The sequence below is a fragment of the Malaclemys terrapin genome, chromosome 1 (assembly GCF_027887155.1).
Source record: "Malaclemys terrapin pileata isolate rMalTer1 chromosome 1, rMalTer1.hap1, whole genome shotgun sequence".
Taxonomy (NCBI): domain Eukaryota; kingdom Metazoa; phylum Chordata; order Testudines; family Emydidae; genus Malaclemys; species Malaclemys terrapin.
Window position 1 is genome coordinate 195,237,016 of NC_071505.1, and position 13,982 is coordinate 195,250,997.

The 13,982-nt window shown below is 44.1% G+C and overlaps 1 protein-coding gene across 1 annotated transcript in view; it reads left to right on the forward strand.

Moving 5' to 3' along the window:
• The window catches only part of BACE2 (beta-secretase 2), a 68,355-nt gene extending 54,846 nt beyond the window's left edge, over positions 1 to 13,509 (forward strand). Inside the window, exons 6-9 of the mRNA XM_054049434.1 lie at positions 807 to 908; positions 5,070 to 5,219; positions 6,612 to 6,780; positions 12,654 to 13,509. Of these exons, the coding sequence (XP_053905409.1) occupies positions 807 to 908; positions 5,070 to 5,219; positions 6,612 to 6,780; positions 12,654 to 12,907 (675 nt within the window). The 3' untranslated portion in view covers positions 12,908 to 13,509. The remainder of the gene's footprint in view (positions 1 to 806; positions 909 to 5,069; positions 5,220 to 6,611; positions 6,781 to 12,653) is intronic.
• The last annotated feature ends 473 nt before the right edge of the window (positions 13,510 to 13,982 follow it).

The following is a 13,982-nucleotide window of genomic DNA, read 5'->3' on the forward strand; positions in this document are numbered from 1 at the left end:
TTCTGTAATTTAAGAGTGTAAACTAATTAAGGACCCTGTTTCCTTGTTTGTTTTGTTTTTAAATTGTGCCATAAACATCCAACTCTCAAATAATATTGCATCTATTGGTTCAATTGATAGAAAAAGCATTCATAGAAAAACCTACCATTTCCACATGATTTTATCATTAACAATAATCACTAACATGTATTTTGTAAAAGGCATGCCTTGTTAATGTTTATGTATTCATATACTGTACTCATGCTTGAGAAGCTTCTTAATTTATTGTATTTTGTATAGTGAAGAGAAACATGTCCATTTTGAAAGCATGGATTATAATGTGACAAGACTTGAATTCACCATTCTGGTTCAGTAGTTCCTTTTGCACTTCTGACTTTTTTTCCTTTGTTTCTGTAGTAGGCAAAAAAAAAAAAAAAAAAAAAGATAAAAAGTAGGTGAAGTGCTTGACATTTGTACTGTTGGTGGTGACTCAGGACAAGCAGGAGGGAGGACTGAAGTTTCCCAATTACTTTTTAAGTCAGGTGCATAGTACTGTAGGTCATAATACATCAGCCTGCTGTGGTATGTTCAAGTTATGGTGAGCCATTTCAACTATGGGGGAAACCTTAATTCAATGTCTTTCATTCTTAGTCCTCATTTTAATGCAGGTTGCCAGCTGTAAAGTGCTGTCAGGTTACATGAAGTAAAGATTTTATGATGACTGCTACTGAAAAAGAACAGTCTAGTCATTGTTATGAAGCAACTGACTACACCATTTAACCTGCATATGGTGTATAAACTCTGTTCCTTCCCTCTTGTTCTCTTAGTATAATGCAGACAAAGCGATAGTAGACAGTGGCACCACTCTCCTCCGCCTGCCCCAGAAAGTCTTCAATGCTGTGGTCGAAGCAATTGTGAGCACATCTTTGGTAAGCTGATCTTGTAAAACCTGCCTTGTTCCTTGAAGGAAAACCTGCATGTGAATGTTTTCGGGTGTTGTCTAGCACATGAGTTCATGAGTTCTCAACCTGGGGGGGTCCTGAACTGGTGTGTTTGGAGGTTGTGATCACCCTGCACTTGTTGCTAAATGGACAATGGCTCTGGGTAGGGTTGGGTCCCAGTATGGAAAAAGGGGTCCTAATATGGAAAAGGTTGAGCACTTTTGCAGTGGCGTAATACTTGTTCTGATGCACTGAAGAACCATTAATGTAATCCCTGCTTCTCAAATTCAGTGTACTTGGGCCTGACAATTAGTTCACTGATTCAAAAGTAAATGTTCATGAAACATAAAGGGCTGATTCTGCAAGAGCTTCCTGTCAGGCATAATGCCTTCTGTCATTAGAGTCTCGTGGACTTCAATGAGACTATTCATATCTATAAAGCTACTTATGGGTCTGATTCTGCCACCATTATGTTTAGAGGCATCTTGCTCTTGAACCAGTCCTACTGAAATCAGGACTGTTCATGGAGGGGGAGTCGGAGTGTCAAACTCTGACTCACACGAGTAATGTTAGCAGGATCATGTTTAGCATCCGATATATTTCAGTAGCTGTACTTTCTACTGCAACACAGTGCTGTAGTAGCACTTTCAACATGCTTTGCTTGTGAAAGGCATTGTTTCATTGAAATATGACATTTGCTTAGATTAACATTCTGTTAAAAAGTGGTGGTGGGAGGGGGATTCTTAAATACAGCTAAAATCTTTATTTCAGTGACCTGCAGGGTCCATTTATGTGGTGTAAAGCCATGCCTCCCAAAATATATTGGTTTGGCATATAAAAATAAGGCAGGCAAGTATAATGTAAGAAACTATTATTCTTGAAATCAAAGCAAGCATTCAAAATCTTATAGTCTTGCCCTGTCCACGCTGTATGCCAGCACACAGTATTTTTCAGACTGCAGGGTCTGTCTTCCTAGAGAAGGTTGAGAGAGAAAAGAAGTATTTTTTCTTTCTAGATTATTTTTCAGTAGGACAGACCAAAGGCTGAGACCTTCAAAGTGCTGAGCACTCTGTCCTGGGCCTGCCAACCACTTAGCATGTGCTTAACTTCAAGCACACAAGTAGTCCATTGACTTAAATGGGACAACTCCCATGATTTAAGTGCTTAGCTGGCCCAGGAACAATGCTTGCCCCCTTGCCATACTGAAGCCCTTAACACAGAGCAGCCTGTTCAGTGCTGGATAGCCCACTGGCAACTTTGATCTTCCAGAGTCCTTTGTGGAAATGAGCAGGTCACCATCTCAAAACATTTCTCCAGACATTGCTGTTATGATGATGTCACCCATTCTTTGTAAAATAAGTGATCCCTATCCAACGTGTGGGAGGAGTACTATGGCATCAGTTCAGCTGACCTTGCCCGAAAGGGACCAAGTTTGGTTCAGTAGTTAGGATGTTAGCCTGAGACTTTGGAATCCTGCTGAATTCCCTGCTCTGTGTGTGACCTTAAGTAAGTCACTTAATCTTTATGTGCCTCAGTTCCCCATGTGTGAAACAGGGATAATAAGTGGTGACATGAGACTAAATTAAAGATTGTGAGGTGCTCAGATACTATAGTAATGGGGGTTATACAAGAATAATAGACAGGTATTGCATTAGGAAATGTTGAAATCTAAATGATTGATGGCTGTGTACTGACTTCCAAGCAGGAGGGTTTTTTTATTCACATATTTATTTTAAGACTTGGAGAAAGTTTTAAGCCCTGTTTGCAAATACGTGTCACCACTGGAATTTTCTATAACTAATTTCTGGGTATATGGCTTCAATTTGTTATGAGAGTCTATTATGGTGAATACGCATAAATAAACCATGTAAAAAGAAGTTAGGGTTTAGCTTTTTTGTTCACCTACACAGAATGTTTGGTGTGATGGCGTTTCTGACAGCAAGGTACGGTGTGGTGTGTGTTTAATAAGAAACAGGAACAGGCACAAAGTACTGCACAGGATTAAGGAAGTGTGTTTGCCTTGTCTGGCATCATGTCAACATTTATGTGCTTCAGGGAGTAGGACGGGATGTTTGTCTTGGGTGGGGAAGCTCTGCAAGGGTTTATTGTTTGCTTGGTTAGTACCATGGCTTATTAAGAAATGCTGTTAATCAGTTTTATTTCAAAAGCATGTCAAGTTGTATGAGGGGTAAGGCAGGAAAAGGGACTAAAGGCCTGATCCAAAGTCTGCTGAAGTCAGTGGAAAGGTTCCCTTTGATTTCAAAGGGCTTTGGATCAGGCCCTAAATTCACAGTTTGGAAGTCGCATGAAGACAATAGTGTCTCTCTGGAGAAGGGAGAAGGTTCTTGACTTTGTTAGATTTTTTGTGTTTAAAATGTACCTACTCCTTTGTATCTGTGCTCTGCTCCAGATGTACATGAAAGTTTGTGGAGTGGGTGGGGAAGGAGCAAAGGTTAGTTTACTACTTTTCCTGGTTGATGTTGCAGTAATTGCTCAGGAAGCTCATGAGTTTGACCATCCTGCCTACATATTTACTGCAGTTAGTTAAATAGTTTCTAACAATTCTGTCCCTGCTGCCAAGGCTAAATTAGTTTTTTGATCCAGAGACCTAATTGAAATGTTCATGTCCCACAGTCCTTCCAAAATCCTACCACTAGGCATATTAGTCCTTATATAGACTCATAGACTTTAAGGTCAGAAGGGACCAGTATGATCATCTAGTCTGACCTCCCGCATGATGCAGGCCGCAAAAGCTGACTCACCCCCTTTCCCTTGACTCAGCTGTTGAAGTCCCCAAATCCTGTGATTTAAGGACTTCAAGTCGCAGAGAATCCTCCAGCTAGTGACCCCCGCCCCATGCTGCGGAGGAAGGCGAAAAACCTCCAGGGCCTCTGCCAATCTACCCTGGAGGAAAATTCCTTCCCGACCCCAAATATGGCGATCAGTAGAACCCCGAGCATGCAGGCAAGATTCTCCAGCCAGACCCTCATTGACCATTGATACTATTTACCAGCGATGGCACGCTGTTGATTGATTGACTAAAATCACGTTATCCCATCAAACCATTCCCTCCATAAACTTATCAAGCTTAATCTTAAAGCCAGAGAGGTCTTTCGCCCCCACTGTTTCTGCCACAATAAGATTTTTTTTAATAGACTGTCTTAACACTAATCAGTTTGATGCATTAGAACAGCCTGAAGGGTTGACGTGACCTCACTGATGGCTTATAATGTATACAAGCTTCATGCGTCTGTAGACGTCCGGGTGGGGGCTCGTCCCTCGCAGGGGCGAGTGGGAGCCAGGCCGCCTCACTCCACGGGGCTGGGGAACAGATCAGTCTCGCAGGTCCAAGCCCTAAGTCAGGGCGGGGTCGCGAGCAATCAGTAATCCCGAGCTCAGGCCCTCAGGCAGGGGAGGAGGAGAGACTGCCACCTGGCGTGGGGTGGCAGGGGGGAACACAGGCCCACCCATTCCACTGTGTTCCAACCCGAGGCCCTGCCAGCAGCAATCCATCTGCTGCTGGGTCAGTGGGGATCCTGACCGCAACACACTGACATAGGTTCGGGGTCTGCTATCCCTGGGCCACCTCCCATCTCCTCCTCCATGGGTACCTGCATGTCCTTAGCCTCGTCCGCCATGTCCCAGATCATGGGCTCCTCAGGGCAGCGAGCGCTGGGTAGATTGGGCGGCTCCTCCAGACCCTCAGTGAGGGGAAGTTCAGTCCGCTCCTCCGGATACCGGGCTCGGGGCAGGCATGGCCAGTCCTCCTCAGGATACTGGGTCTGGGGCAGGCTCGGGCACCAGCGTCTGCCCTCGCCGCGGTCGGGCCGCAACTGAGCACTGGGGCCGGGCCTTTATACTTCCTGTCTCGCCCCTTGACTTCCGGGGGGCGGGGATAGGCGGCGGTGACTCTGCCCACTCTGGCAGCTGTTCTGGCTCGTCCCTCGCAGGGGGCAGTGGGAGCCAGGCCACCTCACTACAGCGTCTTATCACAGAAGAAGATAAACACCTCCACTGGACTTGTCCACCCCTGTGCTCCCCTACTTAAGGGAGAAGAAAGCATGCCTGAATACTAAAGAGATTAAAATTATTGTTATATGCATCTATCAGAGGATATGTAACATGTATGTATCACATTTTTTTCCGTAGATCCAAGCATTCTCCTCTGGATTCTGGACTGGTTCCCAGCTTGCATGCTGGGCTAAGACTGAAACACCATGGTCCTTATTTCCTAAACTTTCTATCTACCTGAGAGATGAAAACTCCAGCAGATCATTTCGGATCACTATCCTACCACAGGTTTGAACTTGTCTTATTATTTGGATTTGATCAGCCACACTACAGTCTAATAATTCCTTACAGCAATAAAGAAGTAAACTTTATGATGACCTAGTTCTTTTATCATTGCATTGTACAGCTTCCCTGCTCATCCCATTTGTATAAAACTATTTTGGTGATACAGAAATAATCAAGCCCAATCATTTCTTTTAACTATCATTGGAGTTCCTACTTACAAAAAACGTTTGTAATAGTTGTCTGAACTGGGCTACTTCCAGATCTGCTGAACATTTTTGATGAAATTTGAAAAATAAATTTTAAAAGGGAAAAATGTCAATGACACTTTGCAAAAACATCCCCATTTTTTCACTAACTCTGGAGCAGAAGGGGGATTTTTCAAATTGTCAGGAAAAAATTCCAAGAATGCTTTTGTACTCCACTTCCCTCCCCCCTCCCTCCCCCCCCAAAAAAGCATCCACTCTGTCTACATCAGACACCAATATATATTTTTCTTCCGCTGATTTTGACCTTTCCATTTTGGCAAACAAATTTATTCCTCTCCCCCACCCCTCCCCCCATGATAGTGTGAGGTAAGGCCCTTCTTCCTGAAAATGGCACTCTTGGCAAAGGACCTGTATGATCCCTTTGCCAATTTCCATAACTTGGTCAATTTGTTTTTATTGTCATTATAGTCTCGATGCAGTATGTAGTGCCTGGTTTTTAAAATATAATCTGCCATTTCTGCTTTAATCATAAACCAATATAATTCCTGATTGCCTTTTTAGCATTAGTGGCAATATGAACTAAACATCAATTTACATCAGTTTCACACCCTCTTACCTTGGCTAAAACATATAGGTATACTTAACATGAAATAGAGCAAAGGCTTGATGTAAGCTTTTTCTGTATTGACCATGTAGCTTAACAGTCTTTCATCCCCCTAAGTGAGAAAGAAGGGTGTGGAACTGACTTTAGTTTATTCATTTAGAGGCTTGAAGCTGACATGAATGCTCTCTAGATCCACTGCATCCAGACAATCCTTTTGAATATTCCTGTAACTTGAATCCCTGCCCCCCCCCCCCCCACACACACACACACACCCCACTTAGATGAAAGTGAAGGTGACCTTTAAGTGTCAGCTAATTAAAAGTCCAAATTTAACCTGTTCCTGGTTCTTAACTCCACTGACACTCTGCCCAGTTTTAAGTATCTTACAACACTCATTTTGCTCTAATTCATTCATTTCTTATGAACTCCTGAGTGCTCAAAATTAGATATCAAAAGCTCTGGAGAACACTCCAGATTAAGGGATGTGTTTATGCATGCTTCCACAGTTATAAGCTAATGTCATTATCTTCTAAATACTGTGGATTACTGCTACTTATTTTATTTATTATTTATTTGAATGAACAGCTTTATATTCAACCCATCCTTGGGATTGGACAGAATTTAGAATGCTACCGGTTTGGCATCTCTTCCTCCAGCAGTGCCCTGGTTATTGGTGCTACAGTTATGGAGGGCTTCTACGTTATCTTTGACAGGGCTCAGAAGAGAGTGGGCTTTGCAGTTAGTCCATGCGCAGGTAAGAGAAACATTCCCCATGGGAAATATCTGCCATTTTCAAAATTGGAGCCTTATCAGCTGCTCTGTCAACAAGGATGATCATTTTACAAGTTCACAATTTGCAGATAAGTAGAGGCTAATGCGAACTTTCCACCATTGCCAGTAAAGATGAGATCATAGTAATAAGCCAGCACAGCTTGTGAAAGAGTAAAAATTGTGACATTCTGACCTTTCACCAATATCTGAAAGGATTAAGATAGGTAAAGGTGGAAACGGTGTATATAATTTATTAAAGACTTTTACAGGTTTTTAATGGTCCTAAGCAAATGGGTAAGGAAATGTTGTTGTTACCAAGGGGTAAAGAGTGAACTCCTGTCACTCATCTCTTACCTAGTCTTTAGGGAAACACAAGAGAGTGCATCAGTAATTCCCCTTGTGGTGTGCCAGAGCCTGGGCTCCTTCACAAGCCTAAATTCCCACATTGCTATTTTTAGCCCCACAGTGTGAGCCTGAGTCAAATGACCCAGGCTCTGAGACTTGCTGCCATGGGCATTTTATAGCTGTAGAGACATTCCTTAAGTGAGCCGAACCAGCTGGCTTAGTTTAGAGCAGCTTCTAAACTGGTGCGTCAGAGAGCCAAATGAGCCAGAATTGGCTACCTGATGGCGTCCTCCCTCTCTGTGCCCTGTTGTTGTCATAAATCCATGAAATTTGGATACTTCATTCTGTTCTGAGAATCTTACTTCAAAGAAAAGGGATTACACTTGCTGAATAAGAATAGAATCTGCATTTACATTAGCTAGGATATAAACTGATCACTAGCTGGTGTCAGGAAGAATTCCTCTTTCAATCAACCTCCTCAGCTGTGTGGTACAGTATCACACATTTGCTCATGTTTGTTATGAGAACTTGCTTTCTTCAGAAATCATGTGATGTAAGCCACTGTCTAAGACAGGCTATTGTGCAGATGTGGCAATTCCCACATACATGTGAGAGTTGATACACTGCCAGATACACTAGTTACTCTGAATTCACTTCTTGACAGCTTCCATATTATGGATATACAAGAGGTCTGGTAAAAGAATTTTTCATCAGAAAACCATGACTATATATGGTAAACAGTCAGCATGGTGTGCAGAGATTAAGCAGCATAACTGGCTTCCCACAGGGGCCAAACCATGACTTCCATAGCAACTCTATTACTGTATTTTAGTTGGGACTCTTAAGCCTATTCACAGGCTTAAAATAAACTGAATTACTGATTGTTTCCTCACTTTTGAGAGATTGTTGAATACACAGTTTCTTGTCCCTGGTTTTATGATAAAACCAGGTTGGTAGTTAATGATAGAACATTGACCTGCACTCTGAATTTGCTGGGGTTTATGGCCTTTTAAATAGAAATTAAAAATACAATTAGCAAACATTAAGAACTGAACCAAAACCAGTTTTGAGGTTTGACTTGGTAGAGTCAGGCTCTCCAGGATGTGCCAGGCAAACATCCTATATCAGGCATGCACCACCCTGCTGTGAGGGAACTAACTGCTGTCTGGATCCCATGTGCTTTAAGCCTCTAGACCTCCAGAGTCCAGGCACTGCCCCATCTTGGAGAGCCTAGGCACTCTCTTGGGTGCTGATCTTCCTGAGAGCGTAGATCCTGTGGTCCAACTGCCTAGTTCCTGGGACTAGGGCTGACTCCTCAGACTCTCCTCCGTCCCCCCATCTTAAACACACCCTCTCTGAGAATTCCAGTAGTGTGGATGCTTTGGGGGTCACAGGTTAACAAAAACCACACACAGAGACTTTGGACAGGATTCTAACGCCATCGCTCTTTAAGTGCACAAGAAATGCACAGATCTGTACAAAAATAATAAACTCTACACTCCTTTCCCTTTCCTCACCACTCTGGAGGAGAGAATTCACAAGTTGTACAGATAGATTCCCCAAATCTTCACACCCTTCTTGCTCACTTACACCTTCAATTTCTCCAGGACTTGCCTTGCCTGTTCGGGAGAGGCCTTGGCTACACTGGCACTTTACAGCTCTGCAACTTTTTCACTCAGGGGTGTGAAAAAACACCCTCCTGAGTGCAGCAAGTTGCAGCACTGTAAAGTGGCAGTGTAAATAGTGCCCCAGCGCACGGCTCCCAGTGCTGTAAGCTAATTCCCTCGGGGAGGTGGAGTACCTGCAGCGGTGGGAGAGCTCTGGCGCTGCGACCACACTTGCACTTCAAAGCGCTGCCCCGGGAGCGCTCTCGCGGCAGCGCTTTGGAGTTTCGAGTGTAGCCAAGTCCAGAGAGCTGAAGTTTGAGGAGAGTCTGATAGAGGGCTAGGGGATTATTTATTGTCCATTATTCCATTATTGCAGGAAGAGAAGAAATCCAAACTATTACTAGTTCATATAAGCCTTTGAACTTTTGAGCTTAATATAAGTGAAGCTTCAAAATGTGTTTCACCCATTGCTAATTTCAAATCTGTCCCAATGTTGTTTAAAGGAGTATACTGAAGTAGACTGTCTTTTCATAAGAATTTGTGAAAAGTTCTCAGGTGATCGGCTGGGGAGAGTATTCCAGATTCTAAAGATCTAGTTTATTTTTAAACTGTTGGAAAAATTCATAACAAAAACAAGCTTTGGGGGAGATGGAGGGAAGAGGAGGAAGGTTCATAAACTGTGGCTGCCTCATTAGAGCCACTGCAGCCTGTCAGTGTCTCTGCAAAATGAAAACAAAGGGTTTTGGATCAGGCCCTAAATTCTCATTTAGGAATAGATGTTCAGATCATATGATTTTTTTCTTTTTCTTTTTAAGCAATGCGACTCTCATTAACCATAACTCCTACATGTAGTAAGATTCTGCCTTTTAATTTTTTTGTACTAAGTGATAAGAATGTAAGACTGTCTCATGAATGAATTATGGAAGAAATATACTGAGAGTTAGCAATATAAAAGAAAAGTATAAAATAGCAGTATTTAAAAAAAAAAAAAAAAACTAGTGTGACCATATTGCTGATTAATCATTTTCTAAGCTAAATCTGTCAAAGCATCTTCTGAGGGATTCTCATGGCCAAACACAGAAAGCAGATACGGTATAAAATGGTCATATGTACATCATTAAACTTTTATCTAAAGTAATTTTCAGACACCGCCAACATTTAAAATTATAAACCACTGAAATAAATGTGTGCTGAAATTTGCTTGGTCTTGCTACAAATTTTTCAAATTATGCATACATGTATGTTTAAAAAGGAGCACTGCCCCAGAAGTGAAATTCTTGCCCTATTGAAGGCAATGGCAAATCATACACTGACTTAATTTTGTTGGAATTTTAAGTTGTATCATGGGCACCTAGGATGGAATCCTGGCTCCATTTTATACCCTAATATAGCAAAAGTGCAACAGTGGTCATAATTGTTGGTTCATACTAAAATTTTCAATAAGTTAGACAAGTTTCCCTATTTTATTCAGTTGTATTTTTGTGGGATGTTTTTATGCTTCTGTCAGCTGCTCTGACAACCATTTTTGATAGCCTTTTTGTTTCTCTCAAAATAAATTGAGAGATTAGGAACTGTATATATTTAAAGGCTCCCTGCAAAGCAGTAAGATTGTGTCCCTTTTTTGCTGTGTTAAAATATATTTTGTCTCATTTTTGTATTAGTAGTAGTATCGAGTTTGATTTATGTTGTTTTTGCTGGAGTACTCCGTGGGTGATTGGTGAAACAAAGAGAATGACACCAGGGGTGAAAGTAAGTTAGGCCAGTTACCGGTATGGGCCGGGGCTGGGGGTCAGTATCCCCCAACCAGCCCTTTCAGACAGCCTGGCCCGTGCCGCCCGGGGCTCCTGTGTTGATTTAAAGGGCCTGGGGTTCCGGACGCCGCTGCTGCGCTAGCGGCAGCAACGTCCGGAGCCCCGGGCCCATTTAAATCGCCAGCCCCAGGGCAACTGCTCCCTTTGCCTCTCTCCCTCCCTCCCCCCGCCCGTCGGAGGCTGCGGGGAGGGGGTGCAATGGAGCAGAGACATTAAAGTTCTGCAGGGCCCTTTGCCACGACAGCGTTTTAATGTTGCTGTGCAGCAGTGCAGGAACGTTAAAGCGCTGCCGTGGCAAAGGACCATCCTTAAAGCGCTGCCAGAGCAGTGATTTAATGTCCCTGCCCCTTTTGCCTCCCCTGTCAGCGGCCCTGCCAGTACGGACCCTACCAGCAGGGCCCCCGACGGTGGGAAGGGACACTGCTGCAGCAGCGCTTTAATGTGGGCTGGGTATGGGCCGGTGCAGGTTCTTACCGGTACGGAGTACCGGCCTGTACCAGCTCACTTTCATCCCTGAATGACATATCTAGGGTTACCATTCGTCCGGATTTACCCGGACATGTCCTCCTTTTTGTGCTAAAAATAGCGTCCGGGGAGAATTTGTAAAGCACTCACAATGTCCGGGATTTCCCCCTCCCCCGGCACAGCAGAGCGAGCGGCTGGGAGGGCTGCAGGAAAGTCCCGGGCTGGATTCAGGAGCAGCTGGAGAGGAGCTCCGCCCTGCATTCTGAGCAAGTGTCTCAGCACAAAGTGCAGCCCTCCCCTTTTGCAACTGGGAGCGGTTTCTGCCATGCAGCGTAGCAAAACGGGAGCGAGAGCACTTTGTGCTGATACAAGGGCAGCTCTCCCCTGCAACCCGGTCCGGATCAGGGACCGGGTTTTGTTGTGCAGGGCCAGGGACCGGGTTTTGTTGTGCTGGGGAGCTTAGTCATGTGTCCGGCTCGCACAGAGCCCAACACCCTGTTCTGAGCAGCAGGGTAAGGGGGGGCAGGAGAAGGGGCAGGGAGGTTCTGGAGGGGGCAGTCAAGAAACGGGGGGGGGCTTTTTGGGGGGAGTGGAGAAAGTTTTGGGCAGTCAGGGTACAGGTAGGGGGTAGGGTCCTGGTGGGCAGTTGGGGGGGGGTCTTAGGAGGGGGCAGTTAGGGGACAAGGAACAGGGAGTCTTAGGTAGGGGGTGGGGTTCTGGAGGGCAGTTAGGAGCAGGGGTCCCAGGAGGGGGCAGTCAGGGGACAAGGAGCGGGGGGGTGGGGGGCTGGGAGTTCTGGGGGGGAGCTGTCAGGGGGCAGGGGTGGGGAGAGGGATCGGAGCAGTCAGGGGACAGGGAGCAGAGGGGTTTAGATGGGTTGGGAGTTCTGGGGGGGGGCTGTCAGGGGGCAGGAGTGCGGAGAGGGATCGGAGCAGTCAGGGGACAGGGAGCAGAGGGGTTTAGATGGGTTGGGAGTTCTGGGGGGGGCTGTCAGGGGGTGGGGAGTGGTTGGATGGGGCGTGGGAGTCCCAGGGGTCTGTCTGGGGGTGGGGGTGTGGATAAAGGTTGGGGCAGTCAGGGGACAAGAGGCAGGGAGGCTTAGATAGTCCTGGGGGGCAGTTAGGGGCAGGGGTCCCAGGAGGGGGTAGTCAGGGGACAAGGAACGGGGGGAGGCTTGGGAGGTCAGGGGGGGCGGGAAGTGGGAGGGGCAGGGGCGGGGCTAGGGCGGGGCTCCTCCCGTCCTCTTTTTTGCTCGCTGAAATATGGTAACCCTAACATATCACTAGAAATTAGCTGACGGGGTAAGTGTTTATTATGTAGAAGTAGTAAGGAGGGATAGAAAAGCATTGTTTTTTGTCATATAGTGTTGACATCAGGTTAATGTGTTAGGGTTTTTACCACAACTGTTTCCTGTTTTTTCCAAAAATGTAAATAAAGCGTACTCTTATCCAAAAACTGTGTGAAGAACACAGAGCTACTGCAGTTATTCCAAATATCTAAAGTACAGAACTATTTGAATTTTGCTACTGTTGTAGTTTTTTATTTTAAATCTTGCTAAGAAAAGTCATCTCTTTCCATCCTTAGGAATTGACTGTTTAGATAATGTTTCTCTTTTTGTAATTTCTCAGAAGTTGGTGGCTCTCCGGTATCTGAGATTGAAGGCCCTTTCACAACAGCAGATATAGCAAGCAACTGTGTCGCCACAATGACCTTGCACGAACCGATGTTGTGGATTATCTCCTATGCTCTCATGAGCTTATGTGGAATCATCCTCCTTGTTTTGATAATCTTACTGCTTCTTCCACCTCGCTGTCAGCATCGCTTCACTGACAATGATGTAGTCAATGACGAGTCATCGTTAGTGCATCATCGATGGAAATGAGGAACTTGATCAAAGTCAAGGAACCTTGGATTCTCTTAACACAATTAAGGATAAAGTTTCCAACCCTGGAGAGAAAGCCAAGGCCTTGTTCCGTATACATTAATCTCAAATCACTGTTCTACTGCTGGATACTCTCCAGGCATATTGCATCATAACTTTTACGCTTTATTTTCTAACACTGATTCTGAACCAAAACATTATAACCACTCTCAAGTGCTACCTTACTGGGTTCTGCTCCTCAATAGCACAGCTGAACCTTTAAGATCTCAGCAGTGCGTTTTTAAAAAAAAAAAAAAAACACATTGTGATGTTCTTCCATCAGATGCACAATGTTCCTCATCCCTTCCTCAAAGAAGAAAAGAACTGTCAAGTTTCTAACATTAATCAAGCCTTGAATATAGAAAAAGAAAAAAGATCATAAGTTTTAGTGATTTTCTTATTAATCACATTAAAGAAATACTATTTTCTGTTTACAGCAATTCATTTTGAAACAGTGCTCACAGTGTGGGGGAGAGGGAAAGGTGAGTCTTGCGCAGCAGATGGAAGAAAGTCAGGTCAAGAAGAAATTTTATTTTCCAAGAAAATAAACTGCTGTCATTTGAGTGGGTCTCCCTTTGTAAGCCGTCCTTCCTAAATAGATTGAAGAGGAAAAATGGGGGAAAAAAAACCTACTCAGCCTTAGTGTAAAACAAGACTACCTCTGTTAATTTATAAGGATACTTACTCTTGGTAAGTGTGGCACACATAAAACTGCTCTTAAACTACAAGAAATCCCTTACCACAAGATGCATTTTCTTGACTCCCAAATAGTTATTGCTTAATCCTCCTTTTATAAAATAGTTTTTCACTTAAACACATTAAGGTATGTCAGCTTAGCTCTGGCATGTCCATCTTGGTGAAAAATATATTATGTTGACACAGAGTGGTTGGAACACTAGGTAAGAGACTGAAAAGTACTAGTCCAGTAATCCTAAAAAGAATATTGCAAATTAAAAAAAACACTCTGGACCAGATTATTATCTCAGTTGTACAAGTATAAATCTGGAGTTTAACTGGGATCAGAATGTGACCCTTT